The 20,472-nt window shown below is 40.3% G+C and overlaps 2 protein-coding genes across 17 annotated transcripts in view; one reads left to right on the top strand and one right to left on the bottom strand.

Annotated features, from left to right (window-relative positions):
- The window catches only part of ZAR1L (zygote arrest 1 like), a 97,504-nt gene that overhangs the window by 52,954 nt on the left and 24,078 nt on the right, over nucleotides 1–20,472 (top strand). The window lies entirely within an intron of this gene.
- FRY (FRY microtubule binding protein) overlaps nucleotides 11,465–20,472 on the bottom strand; it is a 329,088-nt gene continuing 320,080 nt past the window's right edge. For 2 of the 3 annotated variants that reach the window (XM_065901751.1, XM_065901752.1), the window contains exons 59-61: nucleotides 16,966–17,076; nucleotides 15,385–15,587; nucleotides 11,466–14,392 (exon numbers count right to left, since the gene is read on the bottom strand). In XM_065901751.1, coding sequence (XP_065757823.1) covers nucleotides 14,134–14,392; nucleotides 15,385–15,587; nucleotides 16,966–17,076 — 573 coding nt within the window. In that variant the 3' untranslated portion in view covers nucleotides 11,466–14,133. Of the gene's footprint in view, nucleotides 14,393–15,384; nucleotides 15,588–16,965; nucleotides 17,077–19,151; nucleotides 19,170–20,472 lie in introns of all 3 variants that reach the window. The other variant, XM_065901750.1, reaches the window with a different exon arrangement.

The following is a 20,472-nucleotide window of genomic DNA, read 5'->3' on the forward strand; positions in this document are numbered from 1 at the left end:
AGACATGGTTTTAGGTCAGCTGTTCTCAGCCACAGCTGCAACTTAAAATCCTCCAAGGAACTTTATAAGTAACCATGTTTGGGCGCTATCCTGAGGGTTTAATTGAAGGGATCTGGAGTGGGACCTGGACTAAAGTATTTTAAAAGTTTCCCCAATGACTCTAACGTGCTCTAACGTTCACAGACTACTACTGTGTATGATCAGGATGGCGATGGGCTTGAGGAAGGAGGATGGTTAGTGCAGCTGGGCAGCATGAATTTTAAAGTGTCTGGACAGTTTGAAATAGAAATATGGAGAGAAGGGTTGGAAATCTTAGAAGGGAACAAGAAGGAACTTTGTCAGCCTCCTGGCCCAGTAACTCCCAGAAGCCAGTTGGCAGGTGGCCAGCATTCTTGGAATCCATTATTAACATACTGTGTTAGAGCAAGAGTTTGCTGTTAAAAGCAATTCTGGGCTAGAGGAGATGGTGACAGAGAAGGAAACGTCTGACAGGAAACTGTTCTGTTAGTGTACTGTGTGAATTCTAGTCCCTAACTTCCAGTGACCTCAAATGCAAAACAAAGTAACAGTGACAGATTTGGTGTTGAATCACTACACAAACACCCTCTGTGGAAAAATGATGGAGGGTGTGAACTTTACTGGAGAGTAAATTTCTCCTAATTGAGTGACTTTCAAAGTGAGTTGGTTTTTAAAATCCTGGTTTGATGGACCTTGCTCTGGATTTACCTGAGTGGGTACTTTTGATGACTTTTGACTCTGGTAATTCTTAGGTTCAAGAACCACCAAAGACTGTTTCAGTCTTGGCAGTGCATTAGAATTACTTTGGGAACTTTAAATAGCCCTGTAGTCATACACTTTGGGCCAGTTAAATCAGTCTCTGGAGGAGTGGAGGGGTATTGTTTTTTTAGTTCCCTGTACAATTTAATGTGCAACTAAGGTTTCAAACTCATTGCTCTACACTCTGATTCTTATAGGAGAGACAGGTGTGTATCCTATTTTTTCCTCAGAGACTGTATGTATCATATCTATGTTTATAAACTTCTCAGTCACACACTCACACATCTACCCATTTGCTCATCTGTCTTGTCTTGGGTGTCTAATTTGGCATTTCAGAGTTAACGTGTGATAGGAAAGCTTGATTTCCACTTCCCAAATGTCCACTTCCTCGTCTTGGTAAGCAGTCACTCTATTTTCTAATTATTTGGGCCAGATTTTAAAGTTGCTGACATTTCTGTGTGTCATGATCAAGTTCAGTCAGCTCGATCTCTGAAATATGTCCAGAGTAGGCTCATTTCTGATCACCTCCGTTGCTACTGTGCTAACCCAAGCCAACATCTCTCATGATTGCACTGTGGCAATAGTCTTTTAACTAGTCTTCCCACTTTTGCCATCTTATAGTCTACTTTGCATGTAGCAGCCAGAGCGGTCCTTTTTTTTTTTTTTTAAACATTTATTTATTTTTGGCTGTGCTGGATCTTCGTTGCTGTGCATGCTTTTCTCTAGTTGTGGCTGGCCTACTCTCTCGTTGTGGTGCATGGTTTTCTCATTCCTGTGGCCTCTCTTATTGCAGAACACAGACTCCAGGGCATGCAGGCTTCAGTAGTTTTGGCACACGTGCTTAGTTGCACCAGGGCCTGTGGAACCTTCTGATCCAGGGATTGAATCTGTGTCCCCTGCATTGGCAGGCAGATTTTTTTTTTTTCTCTTGGAGGGTAATTGCTTTACAGTGTTGTAGTGGTCTCTGCCATACATCAGCATGGATCACTCAAAATTATATACGTATGCCCCTCCCTTCTGAGCCGCCCTCCCAACCACCTCCCACCCCTCTAGTCATCACAGAGAGTCAGGCTGGACTCCCTGTGCTGTTCAGCGGCTTCCCGCTAGCTATCTGTATTACACATGATGGTGGGTATATGTCGATGCTACTTTCTCAGTTTGTCCTCCCCTCTCTCCTCCCAGTGTGTCCATCTCCAGCTGTGGCAGGGCAGACCGTTCCCTATGCCTGCGTCTCCATTTCTCCTCTATAAATAGGTTCATTAGAGAGACTCAATCATTTTAGATTCCATATATATATACATTAATATATGATATTTTCTCTTTTTGACCTACTTCACTCTGTATAACAGGCTTTGGCAGGCAGTCTTAACCATTGGATCACCAAGGAAGTCCCAGAGTGATCCTTTTTAAAAAAATTATTTTTTTTATGGTTAAAATATGTGTGTGTGTGTGTGTGTGTGTGTGTGTGTGTATAAAACATGAAGTTTCCCATCTAAGTACACAATTGAGTGACATTAAGTATATTCACCATGTTGTGTAATGATCACTGCTATTTCAAGAATTTTTTCATCATTCCAAGAAGAGAGATCCTTTTTTTTTTTTTTTTTTGAGAGAGAGATCCTTTTAAAACATAGGTCAGAGGTCAGAGGCTATCACTGCTCTGCCTCCCAACATCCAGTGGCTCTCCATTTCACTCAAGAAAGGCCCAGGTTCTTCCTGGGCCACATGACCCTTTGTGCCACCCTCTGGCCACTCACCTCTGTGCACAAACCACTAAGGTTTCTGGCTTCCTTGCTGTCCCTTCAGGAGGGGATCAAGCTCCTGCTTCAGGCTCTTTTCACTTGCTTCTCCCTTTTCTGGATCTTTCTTCCCCCAGGTATCTATTCTCTGTCCTCACTTCATTCACACTTGCTTAAATTCTATATTAGAAAGGTTTCTCTGACCCCTTTTCTGACCCAGAACCATATCCCAGTTACTTTGTCCTGTTTTTTTTGTTCTTCATGGCCTGGCATAGATAAAACAAGTTCATCTTCTCTATGAAAACATAAAATCCTTGAGGACAGGGATGTATCTGTTTTGGTATCTGCAGTATCCCCCAAAACAGTGCCTAGCTCAGAGAACTGGTATGTGATAAATATTTGTTGAATGAAGGAAAAAGCTCAGCTCATGATAGGCATTCACACAGTAATCAATTCTGAGTAAGTGTATAAAGAAGCTTTAAAAAGCCTCTAGTTTTAGTGATATATAATTAAGATGCTGTAAAACCACCACTAACATTCATGTTTTTGGACAGATACTTAGAAGCAGGTGTAAGTAACTGATAAAAGCAGTCTGGAGGTCCCCTTATTTCTTGTTTAATTTGTTTTTAAATTTTATATTGGAGTATATTTGATTTACAATGTGTTAGTTTCAGGTGTACAGTAGAGTGTTTTAGTTATGCATGTCCATATATCTGTTCCTTTTCAGGTTCCTTATCCATTTAAGTTATTACAGAGTCCTGAGTAGAGTTCCTGTGCTATACACTAGGTTCCCATTGTTTATGTTTTATATACAGTAGTGTGCATACATTGACCTCAAAACCCCAAATTTATTCCTCTCCACCCAGATTTTCTCTTTGTTAACCATAAGTTTGTTTTCAAAGTCTGTGAGTCTGTTTCAGTTTTGTAAATAAGTTCCTTTGTATCTTTTTTTTTTTTCAGATTCCACATGTAAGTGATAACATATGATATTTGCCTTTTCTCTGACTATGTAAGTCAGTAAGTATGATAATCTCTAGGTTCATCCATGTTGATGCAAATGGCATTAATTCATTCTTTTGTATGACTGAATAGTGTTTAGTTGTGTATATATACTGCATCTTTATCCATTTATCTATCGATGGACACTTAGATTGCTTTCATATCTTGGTTATTATAAATCACGCTGCAATGAACATTGGGGTACACATATCTTTTCAAAGTATGGTTTTCTCCACACATATGCCCAGGAGTGGGATTGTAGGATCATATAGTAGCTCTATTTTTAGTTTTCTAAGGAACCTCCATACTGTTCTCCATAGTACTCTTTCAATTTACATTCCCACCAATAGTGTAGGAGACTTTCCTTTTCTCCCCACCCTCTCCAGCATTTATTTTCTTACTCTTTTAAGGGAATCCTCTTTAAAAAAATTTTTTTTAATTTATTATTTATTTTTGCCTGTGCTGGGTCTTTGTTGCTGTGTGGGCTTTTCTCATTGCAGCGAGCAGGGACTACTTTAGTTGTGGTGCATGGGCTTCTCATTGTGGAGAACAGACTCTAGGGTGTGTGAAGGTCAGTAGTTGTGAAACATGGGCTCAGTAGTTGCGGCACGTGGGCTCAGTAATTGCAACTCCTGGCCTCCAGAAGACAAGCTCAGTAGTTGTGGCACATGGGCTTAGTTGCTCAATGGCATGTGGAATCTTTCCAGATCAGAGATTGAACCTGTGTCTCCTGCAATGGCAGATTGCAGGTACCACTATTGCAATGGCTCAGGTACTACTGAGCCACCAGGGAAGCCCTCCACCATTTATTGTTTGTGGGTTGTTTTCTTTTTTTTTTGATGATGGCCATTCTGACCAGTGTGAAGTGATATTGTAGTTTTGATTTGCATTTCTCTCATAACTAGTGATGCCAAACATCTTTTCATGTGCCTCTTGGCCATCTGTATATCTTCTTTGAAGTGATCTATTTAGATTTTCTGCCCAATTTTTGATTCGAATTTTTTTTTCATATTGTGCTTCATGAACTGTCTGTATATTTTGGAGATTAATCCCTTCTCAGTTGCATAGTTTGCAAATATTTTTTACCACTCTGTGGATTATTTTTTCAATTTGTTTATTATTTTCTTTGCTGTGCAAAAGGCTTTAATTAGGTACCATTTGTTTATTTTTGTTTTCATTACTCTAGGAGGTGGATCCAAAAAGATAATGTTGTGATTTATGTCAGTGTTCTGCCTATATTTTCCTCTAAGAGTTTTACAGTATCCAGTCTCATATTTAGGTTTTTAACCCATTTTGAGTTTATTTTTGTGTGTGGTGTTATGGAGTATTCTAATTTCATTCTTTTGTATGTAGCTGCCCAGTTTTTCAACCACCACTCATTGAAGAAATTATCTTTTCTCCAGTTTTTATTCTTGCTTCTTTTATCATAGATTAATTGATGATAAGTGTGTGGGTTATTTCTGGACTTTCTATTCCATACGATTGTGCCAATACCACACTGTTATTACTGTTATTACAGTATTACCACAGTAATACTGTAGCTTTATTTTTTTTTAAGATTTATTTATTTTATTTTTTGAATGTGGTGGCTCTTTGTTGCTGTGTGCAGGCTTACTCTAGTTGTGGTGAATGGGGATTCTCCTTGTGGTGGCTTCTCTTGTTGTGGAGCATGGGCTCTAGGTGCCTAGGGTTCGGTAGTTGGGCCTTATGAGCTTTAGAGCACAGGCTCAGTAGTTGTGGCATGTGGGTTTAGTTGCTCTGCCGCAGGTGGGATCTTCCTGGAGTGGGGATTGAACCTGTGTCCCCTGCATTGGCAGGCAGATTCTTAGTCCCCGAACCACTAGGGAAGCCCTTGCTTACTATTGCTCTATAATACAGTCTGAAGTCAGGAAGCCTGATTCCTCCAGCTCTGTTTTGATTTCTCAAGATTGCTTTGGCTATTCGGAGTCTTTGTGCTTCCAGACCAAGATTTTTTGTTCTAGATCTGCAAAAAATGTCCTTCCATCATTTGGTAGGGATTGCATTGAATCTGCAGATTGCTTTAGGTAGTATAATCATTTTGACAATATTGATTCTTCCAGTCCAAGAACATGGTGTATCTTTTCTATCTGCTTGTGTCATCTTTGGTTTCTTTCATCAGCATCTTACAGTTTTCAGAGTAGAGGTCTTTTACTTCCTTGTTCATTGTTCAGCTGCCCAGTCATATCCGACTCTTTGCGACCCCCATGGACTAAAGCATGCCAAACCTCCTTGTCCCTCACCATCTGCTGGAGTTTGCCCAAGTTCATGTTCATTACATCGGTGATGCCATTCAACTGTCTCATCCTCTGATGCCCTCTTCTCCTTCTGCCCTTGATCTTTCCCAGCATCAGGGACTTTGCAAATGAGTCATCTGTGTGCATCAGATGACCAAAATACTGGAGATTCAGCTTCAGCATCAGTCCTTCCAGTGAATATTCAGAGTTGATCTCCCTTAAGATTGACCGGTTTGGTCTCCTTGCTGTCCAGGGAACTTTCAGGAGTCTTTTTCCACACCACATTTTGAAGGCATCAGTTCTTTGGTGTTCTGCCTTCTTTATGGTCCAGCTGTCGCAGCCATATGTGACCACTGGGAAGACCATAACCTTGACTATATGGCCCTTTTTCAGAAGAGTATTATCTCTGCTTTTCAACTGTCTACACTGTCTAGGATTGCCATTGCTTTCCTGCCATGAAATCTTCTGATTTCATGGCTGCAGTCACCATTTGCAGTGATCTTGGAGCCCAAGAAGAGGAAATCAGTCACTACTTCCACCTTTTCCCCTTCTATTTTTCATGCAGTAATGGGGCCAGATGCCATGATCTTAATTTTTTTTAATATTTAGTATTAAGCCAGCTCTTTCCCTCTTCTCCTTCACCCTCATCAAGAGGCTCTTTACTTCCTCTTCGCTTACTGCCATTAGAGTGGTATCTTCCGCATGTCTGAGGTTGTTGACGTTTCTCCCACCTATCTTGATTCCTGCTTGTAACTTAACCAGTCCGGCATTTCTCATGATGTGCTCAGCGTATAGGTTAAACAAACAGGGTGACAGCAGACAACCCTGTCATACTCCTTTCTCATTCTTGAACCAGTCAGTTGTTCCATACAGGGTTCTAACTGTTACTTCTTGACCCACATACAGGTTTCTCAGGAGACAGGTAGGATGGTCTGGTATTCCCATCTCTCCTAGAGCTTTCCACAGTTTGTCATGATCCACATAGTCAAAGGCTTTCGTTTAGTTAATGAATCAGAGATAGATGTTTTTCTGGAATTCCCTTGCTTTCTCTGTAATCCAGTGAATGTTGGCAATTTGATCTCTAGTTCCTCTTCCTTTTCTAAACCCAGCCTGAATATCTGGAAGTTCTTGTTGCATATAATGCTGAAGCCTAGCATGCAAGATTTTAAGCATGACCTTACTAGCATAGGAGTAGAGTGCAATTGTCTGATGGTTATCACATTCTTTGGTACTACCCTTCTTGGGAATTGGGATGAGAATTAACCTTTTCCAGTCTTCTGGCCACTGCTGGCTCATCCAGATTTACTGACATAATGAGTGCAAAACCTTGATGGCATCATCTTTTAGGGATCTGAATAGTTCTGCTGGAATTTCATCGCATCCACTAGCTTTATTAACAGCATTGCTTCTTAAGGCCCACTGGACTTTGCATTTCAGAATGTCTGGCTCTGGGTGACTAAACACACCATCGTAGTAATCTGGTTCATTAAGATCTTTTTTATACAGTTCTTCTGTGTTTTCTTTCCATTGCTTCTTGATTTCTTCATCATCTACTAGGTCTCTACCATTGTTATCCTTTATTGTGCCCATCTTTGGGCAGAATGCTCCCTTGATGTTTCCAGTTTTCCTGAAGAGATCTCTAGTCTTTCCCCTTTTGCTGTTTTCTTCTATATTAAACACTGTTCATTGAAGAAAGCATTCTTGTCTCCTCTAGCTATTCTTTGAAACTCTGCATTTAATTGGATGTACCTTTCCCTCTCTCCCTTGCTTTTTGCTTTTCTTCAGTTCATTTCAGTTCAGTCACTCAGTTGTCTCTGACTCTTTGCGACCCCATGAACTGCAGCATGCCAGGCCTCCCTGTCCATCACCAATTCCCAGAGTCCACCCAAACCCATATCCATTGAGTCGGTGATGCCATCCAACCATCTCATCCTCTGTCGTCCCCTTCTCCTCCTGCCCCCAATCCTTCCCAGCATCAGGGTCTTTTCCAGTAAGTCAGCGCTTCGCATCAGGTGGCCAGAGGGTTGGAATTTCAGCTTCAGCATCAGTCCTTCCAATGTACACCCAGGACTGATCTCCTTTAGGATGGACTGGTTGGATCTCCTTGCAGTCCAAGGGACTCTCAAGAGTCTTCTCCAACACCACAGTTCAAAAGCATCAATTCTCTGGTGCTCAGCTTTCTTTACAGTCCAACTCTCACATCCACACATGACCACTGGAAAAACCATAGCCTTGACTAGATGGGTCTTTGTTGGCAAAGTAATGTCTCTGGTTTTTAATATGCTTCTAGGTTGTTCATAACTTTCCTTCCAAGGAGTAAGGGTCTTTTCATTTCATGGCTGCAATCACCACCTGCAGTGATTTTGGAGCCCAGAAAAATAAAGTCAGCCACTGTTTCCCCATCTATTTGCCATGAGGTGATGGGATCAGATGCCACGATCTTAGTTTTCTGAATGTTGAGCTTTAAGCCAACGTTTTCACTCTCCTCTTTCACTTTCATCAAGAGGCTCTTTAGTTCTTCTTCACTCTCTGCCATAAGGGTGGTGTCATCTGCATATCTGAGGTGATTGATATTTCTCCGGGCAATCTTGATTCCAGCTTGTGCTTCTTCCAGCCCAGCATTTCTCATGATGTACTTCGCATTTAAGTTAAATAAGTAGGGTGACAATATACAGCCTTGACGTACTCCTTTTTCTATTTGGAACCAGTCTGTTCCACGTCCAGTTCTAACTGTTGCTTCCTGACTTGCATACAGGTTTCTCAAGAGGCAGGTCAGGTGGTCTGGTATTCCCATCTCTTTCAGAATTTTCCAGTTTATTGTGATCCACACAGTCGAAGGCTTTGGCGTAGTCAATAAAGCAGAAATAGATGTTTTTCTGGAACTCTCTTGCTTTTTCCATGATCCAGCAAATATTGGCAATTTGATCTCTGATTCCTCTGCCTTTTCTAAAACCAGCTTGAACATCTGGAAGTTCTCAGTTCATGTATTGCTGAAGCCTGACTTGGAGAATTTTGATCATTACTTTACTAGCGAGTGAGATGAGTGCAATTGTGTGGTAGTTTGAGCATTCTTTGGCATTGCCTTTCTTTGGGATTGGAATGAAAACTGACCTTTTCCAGGCCTGTGGCCACTGCTGAGTTTTCCAAATTTGCTGACATACTGAGTGTAGCACTTTCACAGCATCATCTTTCAGGATTTGAAATAGCTCAACTGGAATTCTGTCACCTCCACTAACTTTGTTCATAGTGAAGCCTCCTAAGGCCCACTTGACTTCACATTCCAGGATGTCTGGCTTTAGGTGAGTGATCGCACCATCGTGATTATCTGGGTCGTGAAGATCTTTTTTGTACAATTCTTCTGTGTAATCTTGCCACCCCTTCTTAATATCTTCTGCCTTTGTTAGGTCCCTACCATATCTGTCCTTTATTGAGCCCATCTTTTCATAAAATATTCCCTTGGTGTCTCTAATTTTCTTGAAGAGATCGCTAGTCTTTCCCATTCTGTTGTTTTCCTCTATTTCTTTGCATTGATCTCTGAGGAAGGCTTTCTTATCTCTCCTTGCTATTCTTTGGAACTCTGCATTCAGATGGGTATATATTTTCTTTTCTCCTTTGCCTTTAGTTTCTCGTCTTTTCTCAGGTATCTATAAGGCCTCCTCAGACAACCATTTTGCCTTTTTGCATTTCTTTTTCTTGGGGATAGTCTTTGATCACCGCCTCCTGTAGAATGTCATGAACCTCTGTCTATAGTTCTTCAGGCACTCTGACTATGAGATCTAATCCCTTGAATCTTTTTGTCACTTCCACTGTGTATTAGCAAGGGATTTGATTTAGGTCATACCTGAATGGTCTAGTGGTTTTCCCTACTTTCTTTCTTCAATTTAAATCTGAATTTGGCCGTAAGGAGTTCATAATCTGAACCACAGTCAGCTTCTGGTCTTGTTTTTGCTGACTGTATAGAGCTTCTCCATCTTTGGCTGCTGAGAATTTAGTCAATCTGATTTTGGTATTGACCATCTGGTAATGTCCATGTGTAGGGTCTTCTCTTATGTTGTTGGAAGAGGGTGTTTGCTATGACCAGTTCATTTGTGAGCCTTTGCCCTGCTTCATTTTGTACTCCAAGACCAAATTTGCCTGTTACTCCTGGTATCTCTTGACTTCCTACTTTTTCATTCCAGTCCCCTATGATAAAAAGGACATCTGAGGACTTGGGTCATCTTTATTATCATTACTCTGAATTCTTTTTTGGTTTGATTGCCCATCTTCATTTAACTTATTTATTCTTCTAGGATTTTGTCTTGTTCCTTACTCTGGAATATATTCCTCTGCTGTCTCATTTTGTCTAACTTTGTGTGTTTACTGTCCCACAGTCTGCCGCATTGTAGTTCCTCTTGTTTCTGGTGTCTTCCCTCTGGTAGATAAGTATGGCCCAAGAGACTTGTTCAGGCTTCCTGGTGGGAGGGATTCATGCCAGCCCACTGATGGATGGAGTTGGGTCTTATCCCTCTGGCTCTGTCAAGAGGTGTGTTTATAGGTGTGTGTGTGAGCTCAGGAAGACTTTAAGCAGCCTGTCTGAAGGGCAGGGCTGTGCTGTTTGGCCTGAGGCATCTCAGCACTGTAACCTTTGGGCTGTTGGGTGAGGCTAGGTCTTGGCCTCAAATGGCAGCCTCAAGGACCATTCATGCAAATGAGTAGTCCCCAGTACCTCTGCCACCAGTGTTCTTGTTCCTGCAATGAGTCATAGCTGCCCTCTGCCTCCCCAGGACACCATCCAAAACTAGCAGGTAGGACTGGGCCAGGCTCTTATGAAGTTACTGCTTTTTCTCCAGAGTCCCAGTGTGCATGAAATCTTATGTGCACCCTCCAAGAGTGGCATTTCTGCTTCCACCAGTTCTATGGAGTTCCTGCAGTCAAGCCCCTCGGTCTTCAAAGCCAAATGCGCTGGGGGCTCCTCCTCCCAATGGCCAGACCCCCAGACTGGGGAACCTGACCTGGCACTTAGAATTCTCACTCCTGTGGGAGAACCTCTGTGATGAAATGATTTTCCAGTTTCTGGGTCACCCACTCTGTGGGTGTGTGATTTGATTATATGGCAAATGGAACCCTCCTACCATGTTGTTGTGGCTGCTTTTTTGTCTTTGATAGTAGATTATCTTTTTTGGTAGGCTCTAGTCATTTTTCCTGATGGTTATTCAGCAGATAGTTGTGATTTTGGTGTTTTCGTGAGAGGATGAGCTCAGGTCCTTGTCTGGGGATCTCTCTGAGGGTTCTGTTAAAATGCAGATTCTGAATCTGTAGGTCTGGCGTAGGACCTGAGGATCCGTGTTTCTGCCAGGTTCCCAGAAGACGGAGCTAATGTTGATCTGTGTGCTGAGCAATGAGGTTGTAGAAAGGATAACACCAAGCTTTGGAGAGGGATATGCCTTAAATGCTAGTACTGTTTACTGATTTTTTGTTAAAGGATATGATAAAGGCTACAGATGAACACCCACAGGGAACAGATGCATAGGGCAGGGTTTGGGGAGAGGGCACAGAGCTTCCATCACCTCTCTGGGCACTCCCAGTTGTTCCCTGCCTGGAACACTCCTCCCCACCCCACCCCACCCCCAACCGCCACCTTATTTCTGTAATTCCACAATTCACTGGAAGGAACAACGTTAGTTTGGAACCCGAAGAGCCTTAAGAATTGACTCTATCCATGTTTGTACACACGTGTGCAATGCTAAATTACAAGGATCTTTATCTCACATCTTTACTAACAGTAACAGTCTTACCTATTGGTGGGAATAAGACATTCACATGCCTCTAAAATGTATGGTGCTTTTACTAAAATACTCAATTTGGACACTACAGGTTAATCAAGTTATGTCTTAAGTTGCAGTACACCTACCTGAATTGCTTTTTTATGCCAGTGGATACAGTATGTGATATTCTGGGGCTAAAAAGCATGGTGGTAGGAGGAGGTGTTCCTTCTCAGAGGTGAGGAAATAGGCATCTGAAGGAGAGGGCAGATACCCTACTCCTCCTCTCCTGTGCCTGCCCCTGGGGAAGTGAACATTAAGGCTTCAGTAATAGAGGGAGAACACGATACTCCAGACTTGAGGGCAGCTCTAAAGCCACTGATTGTTGCCCTCCGCTGGGGCCTATTTGCAGCTTCAGAGGGCCCTTCTGCTTCACTAAGGGAGAGGAGGTTAAGAAACAGGAAAAGTAGAACTCTTTCATATTAACAAACCTGTTTTAAAAAAATAAGAAAACAGTAAAAAAAAAAAAAAAACCCCACTACTTCTCATGACTACAGATGATATTACTGAAAAACTCTTTTTAAAAGAATAACCCAATCATGGTGGTTCTTTATTGGGTAAGAGGCCACGGTGGAAAATTCAGTCACGACTAATCAGTCCTTTCTAGTGGGGGTCCCAGCAGAACTTGAGTTGCTTAGTGTTGTTAACCACAGAAACCTGCATTTTGTGAAAAATTTTTTTCCCCAGAGAGATTGTGATTGTTTTTTCCTAATGATTATGGTTAATCATCTTTAGGGTAAGTTGAAAATCATCAAAATAGTATGTTGACAGCAATGTCCAGAAAGTCATTAAAACCAGTTAATAATTGTATCTGTGGTAACATTAAAAAAATCTTGAATCAGACTCTGTTGTGGATACTTCTAGAAAAATTACTACTTATGATTTAGTTGTATATTAGAAAGCAAGTTACATTGGTTAATCTAAGGAGTATGAATAGGGAGACCATAAAAGTTAGTTATGTGTTTCCATGATCCTGTTTTTTGAGCTGGGTGAAGAATAGATGGGTTATTGTGAAAGAATAGAACTCTCTACTTTTTCCTTATCATTAATGGATCTCTTTCAAAATTTTAAGGATGACAACCTAATGATAGGCTGTGGATAATGAGAGTTCTTTTTTTCGGGTTTCTTGCCTATGGTTGTAGCGAGAGCTGGTTGAGGGTTACAGTCTTTGGTGTCTACCTCAAGAGGTTATAGAGATCCCCTCTTCCCAGGGTCATGGTACTTGCTTCACAACCCCCTGGCTGCCAGTCATGGAACACACAAGTGTGGTACTCCTTGGGATTGTCACCATGGCAACCCACATGCAAAAATATAAATCAAAGCAAAAATCTTCATTAAGTAGAAATAAAACCTGTGGTATCTTTTTGTTTTTTTGTTTTTTTTAGTTTAAAGGCAGTTCTAAACAGAATGTCAACCGAGATTACATCACAAAAACTTTAAATGTATTTACAGAGTGAATAAGTTACACAGATAAACTTTGAATATGTTTCTGATGTGCAACAGGTTTACATGCACACAGCTAACACTTGACAGCATTAAATTTAAGGAGAAAACTTTAAGAATGGCCCTTTACATATATATTACAAATAAAATGACATTTCTTAAGAAACAAAATGACAACTCATATTTTACCTTTATGTCCTATTTCTGGCTATCCATGTGGATATTAAAATATGCATGCGTAACAGGTGGAAAGACTTGGAATTTATAATGTGGATGTCTTTAACTTTTTTCTACAAAATGGCAAAGTTGGTTAAAATTAACACTCATCCTTCTGTAGTATAAATATGTTCATAAAAGCAACATTCTAGTAAAAAGCAGCCAAGATCCTTCAAAAAAGGTCTATCTGGACCATTTTTGGTGCGAGGTCTTAATCACAGACCCCTGCAAAGAGATCCAGGGCTTTCCGAGACAGTAGCCTAGCAACATAAGAAAGGTACTTCATAGCAGCTCCTTTTAGATACAGTAATGGTATTCAAATTTCAGTGTACATTAAATTGTCCATTTACAATTCCCTTTTCACATACACAGGCTGTCAGCTTTTGACCGTCTTACAGTTTTCAGTGGCCAGCTTCATTCTGCCTGCTCCTTCCTCAGCTCACCTCACACACACACACACACAAAACAAAAGCCAAAAAAAAAAAAAAAGAAAAAGAATGTACAAGTTTTAGAATATAAAATATTTAGTGAAGAAAACATTGCACTTTTGCCAATCTAAAATTGTTTCTAGAAAGGAAGGTATTGTTCAGAGTAGTTGGCTTTGGTATGCAATGGAAGTCACATCTTCAGTAGTGAGTTGCATTTGCTCAGTAAAAGGATAACGTGTTTGTGCCACACAGAATGATGGGTGGAGGCTGTTCCAAAACCGTCCTATGCTACCTTGGTTCTTAGAGTATTGCTACATGTGGGAAGTTCTGCCATTCTCTTTATGAAAAGTCCTACAGGTAACAAGAGGGAGAACAGTCTGACCAAGCCTTTTGAAGGCTGAGAAGACACTGAATGACGTCACCCCAGCATGGCAGCACCCCCAGCTTGGCACCCATGGGGGATGGGAGGCTCCTGTCAGAGACTAGTGCCGGAAACGCTGGAATCTGGAAGAAAGGCAGTGAGGACCCGGTAGCTCTGGGCCCTGCGGATCATGTCCCGGATCTCCATGTTCAACTCCATCAGCTTGGTGCAGATCTCAGTCAGGCTCTGGTTAGACCCCACCAACGCGTAAGTGCCCGTCTGTCCCAGAGTTTGATGACGGAAGTAAATATTCAGTAGTGTCTGGACCTCGTCGTCAGAACTGCTTCCAAAGATGTCATTGGGCCACAGACTTCTGCAGGCAGAAAAGAGCAGCAGAGGTTAGAGGCACTGTTAATTTATAAGGTTGAGTCTTTATTAGTACAAGAAAACTACTTTCTGAATACAAAAGCTTTTATTGAGATAAAATTCATACACTATACAATTCAGCTATCCAAAATATAATCCTGTGGCTTTTTTGGTTAATATTCAGAGTTGTATAAACATCACTATAATCAGTTTTAGAATATTAATTTTTATTGGTTTTGATAAAATCTAAAGTATAAAAATATCAGAATAGGGGTTTTCCTTACTGTCTAGTGGTTAAGACTATGAACTTCCACTGCAGGGGGGCATAGGTTTGATTCCTGGTTGAGGAACTAAGATCCCACATGTCACACTGTGTGGCAAAAAAAAAAAAAAAAAAAGCCAGAATGGAATCCTATAATCTTAAAACATTTATTTGCTATAGCATTGTGGTTACAGTGAATGTGAATATACTATCAAAATATAGGGAGAAAGTCCCAAAAAGGATACATTCAAAAAATTAGTTTTAAAATTATTTTGGAGCATACTTTGAAGTGTTTAAACATTTTAGAGATGACAGATAACTAGAACCAACACTAATATTTCAGACAATAAGTTCTGAAACCTGATGTTTCTGTCATGGTAATGGAAAGGATCCGAGGGGGATTTATATAAACATCTCAATGTTCCTTCCACGGTGATTTAGTCCCTAGCCCTGACAAAGTGACTGTTAGAGATAGTTAAAAGAAATGCATGCCTAACTAGTGGGCTTCCCAGGTGGCATTAGTGGTAAAGAACCCACCTGCCAATGCAGGAGACTTAAGAGATGCAGGTTTGATCCCTGGGTCGGGAAGATCCCCTGGAGGAGAGCATGGCAACCCGCTCCAGTATGCTTGCCTGGGAAACCCCATGGACACTGGAGCCTGAAAGGCTATAAGTTCATGGGGCCAAAGAGTCAGACATGACTTAGCGACGAAACAACAATACAAATAGTCGCGTTACCTGCATTCCCTTATTTGCCGTAAAGCCTTGCCAAGTTCGTTGTTCTTCAAGCACTCAAGCATGGACTGGATGGCTGCCTCAGTGGATGTAAAGGTTGGCTCGGACCATGCCCCCTCGACGTAAAGAGGGTCAGCTGCAATGGCTGCAGTGGCCTCCTTCAGGTTTTTCTTTAGGTCACTCAGTTCCTTGGACATATTTAGCAGCTGTTAAAAAAAAAAAAGTATTTTTACTATATTTAGTTGCAGGCTGGATTTTACATCCCCAATTAAAATTGTATGAGGTCTGGTTAAGCACAAGCTTAATATCTCAGTAAACTAAAAACAGAACTGATGGAACTATACTGCTTGATATATGTAGGGCTAAGGGGCTGTATGCACTGAATAACTGTATCAACAGCTGGCACACTCTCCTTGTATAAAAGATTGACTCCTCCTAATGTTTTCTATTTAAGTAGAAGGGCACACATAGAGGTAAAATGCACTAGAAGAACAGGCAGAGGAGCTGGGTAAAGCTGGGTAGATGCCACTCCTGCATTCTTGACTACTACACGGTCAAGCAGATAGATTCTTATGTGCCTTCAGTGCTGTGAGACTGAAGATGTTATCCACCTCACAGCTTATTTAAACAGTTGGGCACATAAGTGCCCAATAAATGTAATCAAGAACATGAACCTGTTTGAGGAATAAATTTTTATCCCTATCCCTATGCATTGGAAAAGATGAAAGACATAATTTTAAGGGAGAGGAGGAAAAATCACAATGTCATGTTAGTATTCATCACAGAGGTAAGGATATTTTGCCTCAGATTCACTGGAACCAGAAGATCCTGTATTATTAAGAAATAAATCATAAAGAGAACCTATGTCACTTCTAGTGCTCCCAAGTGTACTATTGAAGATAGCTGTATTGCAGTTTGACCTCAAGAGCATTTAAAAAAAGAACAGATGTGAATTTAAAGGTTTTTTTTCCCTTCCTAATGCAAACTGAGGATGCCTGTTTTCTTTGGGAAGTTGATTTATCCAACATCTTTGCTTTTCTTCATTCCCAGCTTGCTCACTGAACAAGCTATAGAACTGAAGCCCTCAAGGACAGTCTTCACGCAGATGCTGCTTAGACACAATGATACACTCCAGCCCCGGGCTCAAAATTAAATGAGGTTAATAAGCCTTTTATATAAGTTGTTAGACTGTCTTAGACACACAATTTTTAAGCTTGGAAGTGAATTTCTTATTTCAAATCTAGGTAAGTTTTAAATATTGTAGGCGTGTGAATATTGTCGCTAGGGTGAGCACCTCCCTTAGAACTATGCCAAGCTGGCCTCCCCTGGATCCTCAAGGCTGTCCTTGCATTTTGTGTCCAGGTAGGTCACTTGCCTCACCCTAGTCCTGGCACCACCAAAGAAGCATGGAAATAAATATGAGACACTAGTGTTTTAAGACTTGTACTTAAGTGAAATGATTATAAATGTTCAAGTGATTCTATTACACATAAACTGGTGTAATAGTTTATTACATAAACTGGGGGAGAACAAAGGAAAAGCAGTGCTGAGCTCATGGCAGGACCTGGGGGTGGGGGGGCTCACCTCTGGCATGGAGCTGACTTCGTGCACCTGGCCGATGAGCTTACAGTAGGACTGAAAAAGCAGCAGCAGCTGGAAGTGTAGCTTATACAACCTCTGACACAGTTCCAATTGCTAAAGAGAGAATTTGTGTAGGAAGAAATAGTTACTAAGGATCATTCTTATATAATAAGTGAAATCTTAGTGGAGACTTAACATTTTTTCTTTTTAAAACAAGGAAGCGTAACTAGCTGTTACCACTCTAAATAATACAGAACAATAAAATCCAATCAATGAATATCAGTGAGAAACTCACAGTATAATATAGAATAAAACAAATCCTGGAAGATTACTAAATAGAATTAGTAGCTATAAAGGGACTTGGTGAACTGCCAAATTTCCATTATATTTGTCTATTAGATTTAATATCTACAAATTACAGCTGTAGTTGTGTTATAGCTGTGGTTGTGTTAATTTTTATAAGCTATATGTCTTTTAAAACATTTTCTTTTTATTTAAAGTATATTTTAAAGGCATGACATTAACTGGTTCTAGGTGTCAAATTTTATCAATCCAGGAGACACTCGAGAGATTATTCCTTGTGACAATTCTGGCTGCACTCAGGGTGCAGGCACAGATCTTAAAGTCTGTAAACATAGGAAGAAGTCATGTGATTGTCTAAGGTTCTGTGCCAGTTTTACCGACAGTTTCTACTCAGTGCTCAGCAGATACTTGTTGAATTAGATATAAAAAGGGCCCAAAGTGCTTACAAAAAGGAGAAATGATGAAAAGCATGCAAAACTTTCTGTGGAAAGAATTTTTAAAAACTATTCCTACAAAATGGGCCTTGAGCCCTATAGACACCTCTGGAATTGAAAATGTTTTCATTATACAGCGTACATGTACTGTAAAGTAAGGATAAACCATGAATAATTCCAACACCAATGATCATGACTACTGTTTAAGCCGTATCTGCTTAATGGTCTCTAAACTTTGCCTGTTTAATCCCAAGAAAGGTTTAGCTCCTCAGTAGAGGACAGGATTCTGCCAGAGGAAAAGGACAGCTTTCACCAGATAGAACTGCATGGCTCAGCAGTCACCAGTGAAAGTGGGTTAAATATGTGGCTTAAACCAACACTTTACCATTCAAATGTGGTTAAGTAAGGATAAACAGGGCCTTTCTTTTACTCTTAGTGTGTGTGAAAGTTGCTCAGTCATGTCCAACTCTTTGTGACCCCATAGACTGTATGTAGCCCACCAGGCTCCTCTGTCCAAGGAATTCTCCAGGCAAGAATACCAGAGTGGGGTGCCATGCCCTCCTCCAGGGGATCTTCCCAACCTGGGAACGGACCCAGGTCTCCTGCCTTGCAGGTGGATTCTTTATCTTCCCTTTATTAAGGGAAGCTTAATAAGACTAAAAGAATGCAGAATTGAGAGCTGCTGAGGTGCTTAGGTGACTGCTAAGGTCACCTCAGTTGCTGAGGTGACTTAAAATTATTTTCCCCAGATCACTTTAAAGAGAGAAATGACAAGAATTAAAATTTAGGTTTTTAGGAAGAATATTCCATTAATGGTATTAACATATGTTTGATCCTAATTTTTAAAAATGACTCCCATTCGTGTTAAGACCATGCTAGATGGATTTTTTCTTTTTCCTCTCTCTCTGGCCCTTAGGGCAGGGGAAAATTCTGCTTAGATTTATGTGATCTCTCAGTGCTTATAACAAGCCTAAGTTTAAAGAAGTAGCTATACTCACTCGTTAATGCAAATTAGGTCTTTGGTTGTTTTAGTAACACATTTTACGATCATTTAAACTTTTGTTTGTGGAAACCTTTCAAAATTAGGTATTAAAGACAACTTCCAGAGACTCGCAGATTAAAAAAGTATCATTTAAAAACTGAATGTTACCTTTCACAAGTTAGGGTGAAACCCAGCTGTGAAAACCCTGACTTTCCTAAGTGTCCAATAATGGTAGTTATTACTAAAAATATCCCACCTAGCGCATGAAAGTTCATAGCAACATAAGTTTCTATTTGGGGAGGAAAGCAGCCTGGAATGCTAATAAAAACTACATGTCTTAGTCTACCAAATAAAAGAAAATGAAACAAAAAAGGGAAAAACATGCTAAGAGATATAATAGTCACAGTAAAAATAAGATTTGTTATGGGTCCATGCCTAAATGGACAAAGTATGAAAGAAAGTTAACTTACTGCAAGAGATTCCATTTGCTACACAGCAAGCATGGCACAGGAAACAAAGGAAAGGAAAGAGAGGACAGGGTCAGTGTACTGCATGCAACAGAAAGCACGGCCCTCTTCACGAGCAGAGCCGTCCAGCAGTATTAGCATCGCTCGCCCCACCGTGATAAATGCTTGCAAATGTGGTACCCATTCAACAGGCACAGCGGTCCAGTTTAAGACAAGCTCTAATGGGAAACGTGTCATTGGAAAACATAATTTGTGATCCTTTAGATTCTTTGATTAGTTGCTTTAGATTCTGTTGGTCTTGGAGACAGTAAGCGAAAACTTGTATTGCTTGAAGATTTTAGTGTTTAAATGTGAATAACATGTAAATGTAGTAAAACTGTGAGGATGCCATTGGATTAATTTGGAAGAACTACCGCCCCAAACAATCATTGCTAAATGTTAGTTAAGGAAAAGTCTTTAATGTGCTTGGCTCCATATCTACTGAACTACGACTATCTAATTAGCATATATATAATTAACAATCTAAGTGGCATTTTCTTTAGTCATATTGCTTTCCATATTGAGAATATCTGACAGGAGTGAGTGAAAGTCTCTCAGTCATGTCCGACTCTTTGCGACCTCATGGACTATACACTCCATGGAATTCTCCAGGCTAGAATACTGGAGTGGGTAGCCTTTCCCTTCTCCAGGGGATCTTCCCAACTCAGGGATTGAACCCAGGTCTTCCGCATTGGAGGCTGATTCTTTACCAACTGAGCCACAAGAGAAGCCCTCTGACAGGAGAGTTAGATATTATTTCAAAGGATTAAATGTTGTCTTCATCCTCCCGAACAAGTGTGAACTATGACAAGTAACCTTGCATTTTATTTTTTATAATTTTTCTCCCAGTAGTGAATTTCTAAAAGTCTTCTAGAACCAACCATTAAGTCTAGAAGAATATAAATTTGTATCTGGGCCATGTTCAACTACAGCTATCATATTTTTGGTGTCACCATATTGTAATCATAGACTTGTTAGGGAAGGTTTGTGTATGTGGTAAGAGATTACCACAACCTGAGAGAACATTAAAAAAAAAAATCCACTTGGCCATTTCTAACAATGGGTCAATACATCTGGTTCTGGATTTTCAAAATATTTAAGGATCTTCTATTTCTAATCATCAATAACAAAAACCACTTATTTTAAAACTCTTTCCAAAAAAACCTAAATTATCATCAGTTTAATATGTTGTACTTAACATAAGGTACAGTATACAAAAAATAAAGCTATCATTATTATTAATAAAACTATCAAATTATTAGTATCTTCAAACATAAAGCATCAT

Source organism: Muntiacus reevesi, chromosome 11, assembly GCF_963930625.1.
Source record: "Muntiacus reevesi chromosome 11, mMunRee1.1, whole genome shotgun sequence".
NCBI classification, from domain to species: domain Eukaryota; kingdom Metazoa; phylum Chordata; class Mammalia; order Artiodactyla; family Cervidae; genus Muntiacus; species Muntiacus reevesi.